This window comes from Melozone crissalis, unplaced genomic scaffold, assembly GCF_028551555.1.
Source record: "Melozone crissalis strain CALT ecotype California unplaced genomic scaffold, PUWL_Pcris_2 ptg000057l_1, whole genome shotgun sequence".
NCBI lineage: Eukaryota > Metazoa > Chordata > Aves > Passeriformes > Passerellidae > Melozone > Melozone crissalis.
The window spans coordinates 4918560-4932940 of NW_026535835.1; the positions used below are offsets into that span (position 1 = coordinate 4918560).

General features: G+C 44.9%; 1 protein-coding gene across 1 annotated transcript in view; it reads left to right on the top strand.

Moving 5' to 3' along the window:
• Positions 1 to 7010, top strand: part of ZZEF1 (zinc finger ZZ-type and EF-hand domain containing 1) — a 60646-nt gene extending 53636 nt beyond the window's left edge. The window contains exons 51-55 of the mRNA XM_054287005.1: positions 847 to 945; positions 1718 to 1883; positions 2872 to 3022; positions 3498 to 3569; positions 4049 to 7010. Coding sequence (XP_054142980.1) covers positions 847 to 945; positions 1718 to 1883; positions 2872 to 3022; positions 3498 to 3569; positions 4049 to 4123 — 563 coding nt within the window. The 3' untranslated portion in view covers positions 4124 to 7010. The remainder of the gene's footprint in view (positions 1 to 846; positions 946 to 1717; positions 1884 to 2871; positions 3023 to 3497; positions 3570 to 4048) is intronic.
• The last annotated feature ends 7371 nt before the right edge of the window (positions 7011 to 14381 follow it).

Below are 14381 nucleotides of genomic sequence, written 5' to 3' on the forward strand. Positions count from 1 at the left end.
TATGAGTAGGAGAGAACACTGTCTCCATTTCATTATAAAAAGGGAAACTCTTTTATAGATATTTCATTTTAAATCCTAAAAAATGTTTTCAAAATTTTTCTTGTTCATGCAACTTTGAAAATTCTGCTTCCCAATGAAATCTAACCTGTTTATCCCAGGGTGACAGCTTTTCCATGGGGCAGGAAGTTACTTTAAGTTTTAACAGCTCTAGTATTATAGAGCACAATAGGTAAGAAGATGTTTTCTGTAGTGTTACAGCCAACTACCAGGATTTATCTCTGAAGGTGAAGATGCCACAATGGCAAAAACCTTTTGAGTGTTTTTTGCCTGATTGTAAAGTGGCCAAATGTTTTGATAGTCCTTCTATTAAAAGTGATTAAGTTTGTTTTCTTCCTTGGAGTAGAAATGTTAATTTTAATTTTCTGTCAGTACTTTCAAATATTTTAAACCTTTTGTCCAACGAATTCAAGTGTTGTTGCAAAGAACTTGGCTGCCTGTGTAGGGGTTCTTGTTTCTATAAATCATAACTGATCCAGTAACACAATTGGAAAAGTGAAGTTATATGTGGAGAATATGGAGTTACTTTAATTTCCTATGTTTAGTTGTCAAAAATGTCAAAGACATTGTCCTTCCTATCCAGTATCTTTAGACAGGGGAAATTATTGTGAGTTTTGCTTCAGCCTCCTCTTTTTGTGCTTCACAGTTACCAAAAAATAAAAGACCACCTCCCTTGAATGAAGACATCTAGTATTAATTAATTTCAGATTTTTCATTTAAGTTGTATTTGAGATGGCAAAACTAACTCAGAAGATTGTAATGTTGGCTTTCTTCCTTCCCTGCACACAGGAGACACACTTTACTACAGATTTACTTCTGACATGAGCAACACTGAGTGGGGTTATAAGTTTACAGTGACAGCAGGTCATCTGGGCAGGTTTCAGACAGGTAAGAGATGCTCAGAATGTATTGAAAAGGGCATTTTTTAATCATTTTGCTGAGCTTTGAGAGACCTGTGGTTATCCCTTTTCCTTGAGTTAGAATTTGCATTCAGTGTCTTGGAAAAATAACGTGATCAGTTTTTCATGTGATCAGTTATAAAATGATCAGTTCAAGTTGAAACTCAACTGATGTCTCTTATTTCTTGTGATTTTGGGGTACAAACACAAAATCTTCACAGAAACTTGGAGATTACAATTATAATAATGTAATTTGCATGCAAAATCTCATTATATGATAGTAATTACACAGAGTATTTAGTAAACACTCCAAGATGCCATAATGGGAAACAGAAATTATGGTAATTGCATTTTTCCAAAGTGGTTGTCCTTTAAAATAGGATGGTTTGGGGTCTAATTTTTAGCATAAGAGGTTTTGTTAGTTTATTTCAGAGTTTAAATATTTTTAATGAAATTGAGCTTGATGGATTATTTGCTATTAGCAAAACTCTACTGCATGTCATAATAGGGAGGGCCTCTGTTTTGTTTGCCTTATTTGGGCAAAAATTTAATTTTGGATATGATTCTTTCCAACTTTTATGTAAGTTTTGCCTCAGGAAAGAGTTGCCATGTCAGGATGTAATTTAGAGTTATCTCAGATTTTTGTTTGGTACTTTAATTCAATATTTAATTCAATATTTAATTCCAAATACTTGACTATATGAACAAAGCGTGTCCTTACAAAACTGAACAGCTGTTTGAATTTTCTTTTTTTTTTCCAGGGTTTGAAATTCTGAAGCAGATGCTGTGTGAGGAGAGGGTGATTCCTCACCTGCCCCTGGCCAGGATCTGGGAGTGGCAGGTGGGAGTGGCGTGTCGGCAGACGGGGCACCAGCGCCTCAAGGCCATCCACCTGCTCCTGAAGATAGTGCAGTGCAGCAGCCAGGGGTGAGTGCACATCCTGCACCAAAAAGGCACTAAACTGATGCTATTTTGAAGCAAAAAAACCCTCCTGTGATTTGAAGCAGGTTTTCTTAATTTGTCTGTCCAATGTAATTTGCAGTGCTTGATCGCTTTGATATCATTTCTGCTTTGATAGCAGGAATGTTTTACTCTCTCTTCTTTCTTGGCCTTTAAAGGAGTCTAATGAATTAAAATGTCATTATAAAGAAAAAAAAATCACAATGAATTAAAATGTCATCATAAAGAAAAAAAAAATCATCACAAAGCTCAAGGCCATCCACCTGCTCCTGGAGGAAGTGCAGTGCAGCAGCCAGGGGTGAGTGCACTGCTCCCCATCCTGCACCAAAAAGGCACTAAATTGATACTGTTTTGAAGCAAAAAAAAAAAAAAATCCCTGTGATTTGAAGCAGATTTTCTTATTTTGTCTGTCAGATGTAATTTGCAGTGCTTGATAGCTTTGATATAATTTCTGCTTTGATAGCAGGAATGTTTTACTCTCTCTTCTTTGCTGGCCTTTAAAGAAGTCTAATGAATTAAAATATCAGTATAAAGAAAAAAAATTACCACAAATCAGGACAAAGGTAGATCTCAATTAATTTTTGAGGAATTTATTCTCTTTGTATTAGTTATATTGCAGATTTAAGGTAAGGATGAAATAATAACCTGGTGAAATGATGATCTGATTCTCTGTAAAGTAAACAGCTTCTAAATTATTATTTTTAGTTGTACCACTAAGCCTGTAATTGAGTTTTAGAAGAGATATGTGTCCTTAAGCTTATGTAGGTATGGCATGAGTATTTCTAGATTCAAGAGCATTTAGCAAAGTGGGTTTTTGTATTGTTAACTGTTACAAATGAATGATTTTGTTCTCTTAAATTTGATTTGGTTTGGTTTCCCCTCTCCATTCCCAGAAATGGTCATGGTGGTTACTCACCATTGCATCCCAATTTCATTTAAATTACTTTTTTCTCAGGGACTGTGACCTCACCTTATTGAAGCCACTTTGGCAGCTCTTCACCCACATGGAAAACAACTCATGTCACGACTCAGCCAAGCCTGGTATCCTCCTTCCTCTTCATCGAGCACTGGCAGAACTCTTCTTTGTGACAGAAAACAGAGTTACTGTAAGCAGCTCCTGTTTCTATTCCTCCTTTCCTCAGTGCTGGGAATGTCAGAGTTTTACACTAAATTCGTTTTCCTTTATCCTTCAGAGCTACAGAAACATTAACAACTTTCACTTGGCAGCACGTTGTAATTAGAGGGGAATTCTGTTACCTTATCCATCATTGGACTTTAGGTGATAGTCATGACTATTAAGGCCCTAAAGCCACTGTTTATTCTGACAGCAATTCTGGTTTAATAATTAATTTAAAGGTATTTGCATGTGGTTTTTGTAGAGTTGGTTTTGAACTTTTAACATGAATAGTGTCATGAGCTCATTTCTGTAATCATAAACTGTGTTCTAGTTTGGGAGAGTCTGGTGTGCAGTTCTGATACCTTTGGTTCTTGGGGACTCTAATAATCAGCATTTTGATGTTAATTAGTAGAATATCACCTTATTAGAAACATTGGTGTTCATTGCATGTTTTCTGGCTGCAGGAGCTTGGATCTCTACAGGAGTATTTGCTTGCCTTAAATACTGAAGATCATCTTCATCGCTGCACAGCACAGGTAGGATTGCACAGCCCCAGGGCTGGGAGGGTCTGGGATCTTTGTGGCAGACCCTGGATGATTTCCCATGGCCCACTGGAGTTTATAAAAGAGATATTGATGTATTTGGTCATTACAGTACCTTGACAGGCCTCTGAAAGATGTGAGTGTGCTATGCACAAATGCTTTTCTAGGATATTGGGAAGAAATTCTTCCAATGAGGATAGGGAGACCCTGGCACAGGGTTCCCAAAGCAGCTGTGGCTGCCCCATCCTTGGAAATGTCCAAAGCCAGGTTGGACAGGGCTTGGAGCACCCTGGGATAGTAGAAGGTGTCCCTGCCCATGGCAGGGGGGAATGAAATGATCTTTAATGTCCCTCCCAACCCAAACCAGTCCATGATTCTAGATTTCTATTTCTGTTCAGTTTCATACGATTTCTTTACACTTTGGGCTTGAGGAGAATATTTGGTGTGACTTTGTTTTTCCTTTTCTCTTGTAGGCCCTGAAAAACATTGCTGCTATCAGCCTTGCCATTAACTATCCAAACAAATCAACAAGTTTCTGGAATGTTTAATACTGGCTCAGGCCGGAGTGCATGGGATAGAGTAGTTTGTCCATAGGACATGGGAACAAACATCTTAACTCCATTCAGGAGAAGTTCCTTCAGCTTCAGTGTATGAGCACTCTGCAGCCTTTCTTCCTTCCTTCCTTCCACCTTGATGTAGAATTTGTAAAAGTAACAGCTCACTTCAATGAAAAAGCACATCCTGAAGTAACTCATGCGTCCTACAGTTATGTATGCACATATTGTAGCATGTTAGAGTAAACAGAACAATATTGTTTTTTATTCAGAGGAAGTAAAGGAAAGAAAGTAGCTGAAGTATGAGAATGCAAGGCCCCCACGTTTGTATTGTCTGCTCCTGAGGAAACTTGATCCATCAAAGGTGTCAGCTTCAGAAAATAGTGCTGAACTTGGGGTGATGCCATCAGCAGCATCTGTTGTACATCTGCAGAGTGAAACAGGCAAAGCAGAATCTGGTGCTTGCTGCAGCAATGGTCCATGATGAATCCTGTCATTTTTGCTTTGGAGGCTACTTCCCAAGGAAAAGGATTTCAATTCTTACTAAACTACAGGTTGTAAAACAAATTGTGGGTGATTTGCAAAGCAGCTGAAGGATTCCAGTTTCACAGTATCCTCGTGCAAGAGCTTTATGTTTCTCCTGTTCTTGGGGTCACCTGTTCTTACCTTGCTTTATCTCCAGTGCATTATTCCAAATAGCCCATTATTGTAGTGCAGAGAGCCAAGGCTGGCCTTCAGTCACAAGGCAGTGGTGATATGAAGACCTGAAGAACTCACATGTTTCTGAAAAATCACATCTTTACAAGAAATTATGAGAAGAATTTTTTTTTTTCCTTCAGTTATTTTGATAGTAGTGGTTTAGGAGGTCCTTCTTGGCAATGTTGGGAACCCAGACTCCCAGCACTCAGGGTGGGGTTAATGATCAATCCACTCTTATCTTTCAGAGCAATAACCACATTTCTCTTAGTGAACATGGAATGAATTGCAGACCTTCTATGCTGCAATAAATTGGCTTTCTTCCTGCACAGCTACATTGGTTATTCCCTTTCCAAAGAGTTAAAAAGAACACAGAGAGATTTGGGGGTGTGTTTTGTGCACCATTGCACAGTTTGTAGAGCTTGGTCTTGTCAATTATAAATTCAGATTACTTTCAATGCTAAATATTTTCTTCTTTGCTTCTTCACCCCAACACTGGAGAATGGAAAAAAAAGGCAGCCAAAAGCTCTAATAGTAACTGAATGCAAGTTGTGTGAAGCAGTGGCTCTGTCAGAAGGAAATGTATTTATTGACCCTGCTTGTCCAAAATTTGAGTGGTGCCCAAATACCAGTGCACAGAAGCCCTGCTTTGGCGAGTGTCCTCTGAACTGATGATCTTCTCAGCTGGGGCTGGAGTTTAAGGGTGGTCCAATCTCCCTCTGAGAGGGAAACATGCAGTAATACATCCCTTGCATTTTTTATGGCCTCTTGTGCTGTAGAGTTTTGTTTTGACTTCTGTTCAGCCAAGTGCTTGAATCAGAATGGGATTATTCTGCTTGAAAGACAAAGCTGAAGACCAAGAAGCACCATGCTTTCAGGAATGGAGTGGCTCTCTTAGCAAATGAGAATGCCAGGATTCAGAAGTGTAGTATTTGTGAAAGACTGAAAGGGAGCAGAGATGCTGCTCTGAAAGGCCTCCTTGAGCATCATGAGTTGATTTCCCTAAAGACATCAGGATGGGAAGGGAATTATCAGGATTGTGGTGTACCTTTAATGCACAGATCAAGGTGTTTGAGTCTGCAGCCTCCCTGTCAGGGATCCACCTGCTTCACTCCTCATTGCTGGGACAGATCCTGGCCTGGGGAGCTGCTCCACCAAAAGGAAATGTTCCTAAACTGATGTAGGGAGTCATGTGGATGGCACAGGTTGGAAATTGCTTCTCTGGAGCAGGAGGACTTCCTCTTCACTGCCTCCATGGGCACCCATGGCTGAGGAATCAAGGATCTGCACTGGGCTGCTGTGCTGGCATCTGCCCATCAGTCAAAGAAGGATTTTTCTTTTCTCACATCAGGGATGAAGACTGTAAATAAACCATTCACAGAACCTGTCACAGCTCTGTCACAGTCACTTTTTTTCTGTTGGACTGTCCTTTTGCTTTCTGGATGAAGACATGAGGCTGCAAGGATGACACAGGAGTGGCCAGAATTCCTTGCTAGGCATTACCACTCAACTTACTCTACCAGCAGTGACTGCCCTCATGAGTCAGTCATCTTGCCCTGAAGGAACTGTCTAGGAACAGTGTCCACTAAATATAATTTCTACCCACTAGATGGAACTGAAGGACTGTGACCTGAGTTGACACTGAATCTGTTGCTGCCTTATAACTCAAATCATTAATTATGGATTTTTTAACAGACGAGAAACACTGATTATTTTTTTTCCTTCTGGTAGCTCTAAAGAAAGAGGAATAGAATACCAATAATGAATATTCATGATCAATCACATTTTAAAAATTATGCAGAAGTTCCAAGTGGATGTGAATGACGCTATTGAATTGTATAAAACTGTCTGGAAAACAGGTATGCTGAAAAAAATGTGCCTAATATAAGAAAAACTAAAAAAGTTGTCCTGCCTGAATCACCTATGATGTGTTTAAAACAAATCATATTGTTCCTAATGATACATTTGACTTGCTTTCATTAAACACTTAAAAACGAGAGTTTTATAATTTCTTTTCTTACGGGTTTACTACTTTGCAATTTTTATCAGTTGTTTAAAATATATCAGACCTTTAGATTTATTCCAGTTCAGTTCAACATGTAAAAAGAAAGCTACAGATGTGGGTAAAATATGCAAATGAAGATAAATATATTGTAAAAATTCTATAAAATCAAAAAAAGTACAACACGGTGTCTGGTTTTTGTTTGTTTTTCTCCTCTCCTCACTGAATGTTTAATGCTGGAGTTTGTAGTGAGATTCAGGGTTTTTCATAGGAATCCTCATTTTCCATGCCTGTGAGCAAACCTGCTTGTCCTCATGTGCTTGGTAAATATCTGATATTACATTGAGCTATGCAGGACCCAGACTTCGGGAGTCATCTCTTAAATTCCAGCCCTGCTGTTTACATTCCAGTGGCCTTACCCTAAAAATTCAGTTTTCCTGTGGATATCCATTGGTTTCAGTGCCTGTGCATATTTATTTTGAGACCTGAAACACACGTCTGGAGACCTCAGATGTCTCCTGTAAAGCTGAGATTTGTATTAGTAGGTGTTGATTCTAATTAGTGATGTTTATCAGCAGAGGTGCTTGTGCCTACCTGCTCCAGTGGCTTTAATTGAAAAGCTTGTTTGCCTTGGGTTTGGCTGGAGGAAAGGGCTGTGTCCAGTCAACATCTTCCTGTATTTGCCTAAAGCTGCAAGTTGTTTCCTTGGAGAATGGGCTAATTAGGCAATTTTATTGAACACAAATAAATAATAGGATTGTGAGGGTGTGGGGGAGCGAGGATTGTTCCCTGAGGTTTGAGGTTTCAGCTGATAAATCTGAAAAAACTCGGTGTAATTGCTGTGAGATGTGGTGTGGGGCCAGCATTGGAATGTAACAGAGGGCAGCACCTCCACAGCACCTTGGCTCTGCTGTTCAGGTCAAGTTCTCTGAGATGTTTTTCTTCCAGGAGATCAAAAGCAGGCTGCCAGTTAGCTTAGACGTGGGTGACTTCTAAAAAATCTGCTTTTAGGAGCAGGCTGAGCTGTGTTGAAAACAGACCTGGCCCAATCCCTGTGTTTTCACAGCCCAGCTCAGTTTCCAGTGGGTTTTGTACCTTCACAAACACGAGGGCAGCACCTGCCTGTTGATACCATTTTAAACCTGGAATGCCTGTCTGCAACTCCCTGGAATACCCTGCTATAAAATCTGGGCACACTGGGGCAGAAAAAATCCCAATAATCTGATTTACTCCTTCCCCTTTTCAATGGTGAATCCCCCTGAAGTGAATGTGTTGGGTCTGCTGGGGAGGCACCAGGAGAAGCATCATTCCTGTTTCCAGGGGACAAAACCACAATCCTGGGATCCTTGAAAAACATGACCTGGCCTTTAGGGAAAGCTCCAGAATGTTGGAAAACTCATTAGGATATGTAAAGAGGTTGGTTTTCAGCACTGGACCAGGAGGCCAGGCTGGATAATAACTGGAACAAAATATCTGTTGGTAACATTGCCTGGAAAAACAGGAAAAAACAGGATTTTGTGGAGGGAAGCTGAAGTCTGACCCACCTCAGCTCTGCTTTTAAAGCAAAGCAGTCAGCCCTGATTCAAGTGAATAAGAGAGAAATCCACTGTGAATAAGTAAGAGGTGAAGGAAGTGAGATTAAAGCTCATTCTTTCCATGGCAGTCAGGGCTAATGTAATCAGGTCTATTCTGCAGCAAAATCTTTCCTGATTTTTACCTAAGAAAAAACAAATAATAAAGAGCTGGTACCCAGCTCCAGCCCAGGCTGCAGTGGGCCTCACACATGGGTATGCAGCCATAAACACTTGGGGGAAAAATACCCAAGCTCTTTTTTCCTCCAACTGGAAACATCCACAAGCATTCCTGATAAATAGATGGGAATTTGGGGCAGTGTTGTAGTGGTCCTTAGCATTTAGAAATTCCCATTCTTTGAATGTAAAAAGAGTCAATGTTTGGATTTTGGAGCATGGGAAAGAGAGGGAGAAGGGATAACTGGTCTGTGTCAAAGATGGGGTCTTTCCTCACAAGTTGGCTGGGGAGTTTTTCCTTCTAATCCTTTCCTGACAACAGCAATGAATTTCTTTTTCAGCTGGTTTCTTCTTTCCATTCCCCACTTTACTGTCTGACTTTCCATAATCTTACTGCATAAATCTTATTGCATTTTTGGAGGTTTTTTCTTAACATTTGCAGTGCAAACAACAAATATTTAAACTTGAGTTGCATGGAAAAAGTAAATTTTCTGAAACCTGAGGAAATGTGAATTGAAGTGCCTGCAAATGTTTGTCAGTGGTAGCTTCTCTCACAGGCTCATTTCCAAAACACTTTGTTGGCATCTCCTCACAGCTGGATCATCACATCCAGTAGGTGTTGGTAAGGCCACACTGAATTCTTTTCAGCTCTGTATAATGAGGCATTCCCTTTAAATTGCTCAGGGTGCCCAGAGCAGCTGTGGCTACCCCATCCCTGGAAGTGTTCAAGGCCAGGTTGGACAGGGCTTGGAGCAACCTGGGGCAGTGGAAGGTGTCCCTGTCCATGGCAGAGGATGGGATGGGCTTTAAGGTCCTTTCCAATCCTATTCCATGATTTTCTGATCTTTTACGCATCTTTGTGTTGTGGACTGGATCTCTGACCTTGCTGCCTTTCAGACACTAAAAGTTTTAACTTCCTCAACCACTAAGAACCAACAAAACACCTGAGGAATCACAGGAAATGCTTCCCCCTTAGGATTTTATACTTTCTAATCAGCAAAAGCATCCTGTGCAGATTTTCCTCTCCAATAACTCATCTATGATAACGCTTAGACGTGTGTATGTAGGTAGACATTTACTGGGGCTTCAGTTCATCACTGTGCTTATCTTGGATCAAGTTAAATATGGAATTAAGGTGTAATCTTAAGCACATCTAGTTCAGCTTTTAAAGGTAGGCTTTAAATTGGGTTTGTTGCCTTGGAGCCCAAACAGAGCGTGCTGTTGATGGGAAGTGCGCAAATCGCGTGGCTTTCCCTGGCACCCAGCAGAATCTGCAAAGGCAGGAAACAAAAAGATGAATTCTTGAGTCAGGAGAAGTGTTGAGTCAGGAGACCTTTAGTCTCATCATTCTGCTCGAGAATAAATCATGTCTGTGTTTCTTACCCTTCTCCTCTACATCAACCACCCACAGAAAGCTCATTCATCAAAAACGTCAATGGTTTCCCAGAAATCTCCCCGCTCTCACCTTGGGGTTTTTATTCCCCTGAGCAGCAGGTTGGGCTCTTTTCTCCCCACCAATGTTTTTTTCTTGGGGGGGAGTGAAGGGGGAGGTTGTTTGTTTGCTTGGTTTGGTTTTTGGTTTTGTTCCTTCCTACTGTGACTTAATATTTAAAAGGAAAATTTCATCCTCTGTGGGGTCAGTATTGGACACACTACTGGATTTTAAACAACATCATTTTTTCCCCCCACTCAATTGCCAGTTTCAAAATACACCGTGATGTGTTTGATCTTTTGCCACCTTATTTTTCTGCAGAAGATGGCTCAGCCCCTTCAGAGGTGATGGCATCTGGGAGGGTGTGCTCAGTGCTCCTGCTCTGGCTCCTCAAGTTCCTTAGGCCGAGGAAGGCAATCCTGTGGGGGCAGGACCTGGGGAGATAAAAGTTTCTGGTTTATTTACCAGAGACTCAAAGCCTCACTTTTGCACTGGTAATGCTTAGCACCAGCAGGGTGCTGCTGGGCAGTAATAGCTTGTCTTTAATTAAACCAGCATAGAATTGAGGGGGCATATCCACAGATGAGGTGCAAGGCCTGATGTCCAGTGCCTGTCCCCCGTGCTTGTGCCTTCCCTGCTCTGTAGCAGCTCTTCTGCTCCACGAGGCTTCCTCACAGCCAAAAACAGTGTTAGACAGGAACAAGAAATATCCCTGCAGATCCTTGGGGGTTTTTCCCTGTTTTTTCCAAGGCTCAATGCCCCTTTGTGGGTTCCAGCGAAGGCTCAGTGCAGCCGTGGTGCCAGGGCTCTCCAGGCTGAGTGGCTGCTGCTCTTAGGGACTTTTTCCCGCACTAAAATCGCTTTTCCTCTCCTCTCGTTGCCTCAAGCGCATCCCTGAGCCCTCGCCAGGCAGCCGAGAGCGGAGCTTCGCCAGCGGGGAACGGCGTGAGCCGTGAGGGCCGGGAGGGCCTGATCCGTGCGGGGACACGGACCGGGGCTGCGGGACTGGGGAGAGCCTCTTCCGTACGGGGACAGTCACACACGGAGAGGGGCTGCGGGACTGGGGAGAGCCTGTTCTGTACAGGGACACGGACCGTGGCCCTCCGGTCCCGCATGGGCTGTTCCGTACAGGGAGGGCCACACACAGACCGGGGCTGCCGGGACTGGGAACGCCTCTTCCATACAGAGACAGACACCCACAGCCCGGGGCTGCCCGGCCAGGGAGCGCCTGTTCTGTACGGCCACAGCCACACACGGTCCGGCACTGCCAAGCCCGGCGTCTCCTGTTCCTGACAGGGCCAGCCACACACGGTCCGGGACTGGGGCCCGGCATTGCCTGTCCCACACAGCCACAGCCGCACACGGGCCGGGACTGGGGCCCGGCATTGCCTGTCCCACACAGCCACAGCCGCGCACGGGCCGGGACTGGGGCCCGGCATTGCCTGTCCCACACAGCCACAGCCGCGCACGGGCCGGGACTGGGGCCCGGCATTGCCTGTCCCACACAGCCACAGCCGCGCACGGGCCGGGACTGGGGCCCGGCATTGCCTGTCCCACACAGCCACAGCCACGCACGGGCCGGGGCTGCCCGCGGCTCCTGCCGGGCTCTGCGGGCCGGGCCAGCTGCAGATGCTCCAATTTCCCCGGCTGAAAGCAGCTCTGAGGCTCTGCAAGCCCCGTGTGTGACACTGCGGGGACGGCTTTGCCTTCTGCAACATGTGTTTCATTGCTGGGCTCCTGCGAAAGAGGAGTTTGCACTCCCTGGGGGAATTCTGGATTTCCTACAGAAAGCAGTATCCTATTCCTCACCTCACGCCCGGACCAGCTCTGTGTGGCACTCTGGCCTCCCTGGTTTGTGTCCAGTTTGTTCCCTCCTCAGAATGTGGCTCGTGGGACACAAGTGACCCATCAGCCCTTTATAACCCTGATGGACACAGAAACGATCCCACCATGGGTGGTGCCAGTGGTCCATCATCTGCCCAAGGCAATCTCTGGCTTTTTCCTTTCAAGACTTTTCCTCCTTGCTGTGGAGTGGAGTGGCCTGTACATGAGGTCACACAGTTGTCAGTACCGCTGATCCTTGGCTTTAATTACAAACTAGTCCTTTGGAAAGCCTCAGATAAATTAAACCAGGAAAAATTAAATTGCAGCTCAGCCCCAGCCGGTGAGCAGTTGGTTCACTTGGGCATTCAGGCCCTGTCTGTGGCAGAACTCAATCCAAGTATGAATCTCTCTGGGCAAAGGCTGCTGGTGGTGTCCCCACAGTCATCCCCAACAGCCCCTGGCTCCCAAGCTGGCTCTGCAGTTCCACATCTGAGCTTCTCTTTGGTGGCACAGCCCAACTCTTGCCTCAGATGTGTCTCTTCTGGCTGCTGCATTTCCCAGCAGGTTTGTGCTGTGCCAGAACCTCACTTTCTGCAGGGGCTGCAGAAGAAACAAGGCAAGACAGGAGCCTGGGGCTGTTAATGGTGCTGTATCCCTCGACACCTTGTGATGGGTGCTTGGCCAACCTGCTGTTGTTCATGGTTTTGTTTTAGGTGCTGCCGTCAGGGCTCTGGCAACAGCTGCAGAGCCCAGCAGCAGCATTTCAGCTCTCCCACTGTGGGTGCCTAGGATGGGAGCAAGGGAGGCTTGAGGGAGGTGTCCAGCTAAAGCTCTGGGCAGGGCACCTGCCAAACCCAAACCCAAACCCTGGACACCTCTACAGGCCAGAGCGCAGCCCCAGGCTGTACCTGCAGAGAGTAACAGGAAAAGCAGCATCTGACAGGCAAAGCTGGGTGATGCCCAAAGTAAACCATCACAAACCATCCCTTTGGAGTGCCTGCTGAAGAGCTGGGGCCCTGCAGTGCTGCTGGAGCAATGGAGCAGCCCTGTGAACAGCCATACACTTCTAAGAGCTGCTGAGGAACCCCAGCCTGGCTCTGCCCGGGGGATGCTGCAGATTTGTGGCAGATTTGTGCTCAGTGCTTGTGCTTCTGCTCTGAGTTTTCAACAATTGCCTTCGGCGGTGATCCAGCGCCGGCGCCTTCCCGGGAAAGCCTGCCAGCTCATAAACCCCTTTTAATCTCTCAAGAAGGTCCTTTGTGCGGCCCTTTGTCAACAGGGCCTGTCCCATTGCTATAGCTACGGCCTCTTTGCTGCCGGACACACCTGTTTGTTTTTCCAGCTCCTTTCTGTTGCAGTCAGATTTCTCTGCCACCCAAATAAAAATCCTGAGAAAAGCCCTGCCCTGCTCCTGTGCTGTTCTCACCCTTGCCAGTTAAGGAAACTCCTTGCTCCCCTGGGATCGGTTTTGTGCAGGCACTGGGTTCAAAGCAGTCTGCTCAGCCAGCCCTTGGTATAGATTTGTTTTCTGGTTATTGCCCTTAAAATTACTGCTTGGAGCAGGGCTGGGGGTGGTGCTTGCAGCCAGGTGAAGCAGATTCCTTGGAAGGGATCAGGAATGGTGATGTCCCCATGGCCCCTCAGCAGAGATTTTGCAGATACACCATGGGGGTTTCTCACTGAATGCTTCTCATGCATAAAACTCCCCCAAATCAGTGCTTTTGGGAGATCAACCTCATGTGCCCTCATTGGGCAGCTGAAGTGCCCCAGCCCCTGGGCTCAGCACAGTGTGGAGAAAGGCTTTTCCCCCGAAGGACTCTGCTGTCCCTGGCACCAGGAGCCTTCCCAAGGGTTTGCACTTTCTAGAGACACTTGAAAAAGAAAATATTCCACATTCAGGAGGTGTGGTTGTTGTGCTCCCAGAAAAAACCACCCAGGGATGGAAACCACCCAGGGGAAGTTGCCCTTCATTTGCAAGGTGTTTTTCCTGCACCAGGTTTGAATGGTGATGGCTTTCACGAGCAATTCTGTGAGCAAAGAGGGCTCATTGTGACCTTTACAGGGTGAGTTGATCACAGGAATTCTCCTTTTGTCTCCCCATGTTTCATTTCTCTCCCATCAGATGCAGCTGGGGTTTGATCCCATCTCTAACACAGCAGGATCCTCTCTCTGCCTCCCTCCCTGCTCCTTGGCAAGGCTGAGTCACACTCACTGCAGCTGAGTCACCGGGAACACTGGGATCACTGGGATCCTGGGACACCTCTGGGATCCTGGAACACCTCAGGGATCATCAGGATCACTGGGACACCTCAGGGAGCACCAGGACACCACAGGTGTTGGGGAAGACGAAACAGGAAAGCCTTATAAATATGATTGTCTGGCAAAAGATTTTGAGAATATGGAAACTATAAGCGAGACCGAAATGAAAGCAAGCTTTGAGATACCTCAGTTACTGAACAACTGGAAAACAATGGTGTGGCCAGCTGAAGGTGATCCCCTTTTGATGGAACAACACCCTCTGCTTGCAGACAGGCCCAAGGGTCAGAGCAG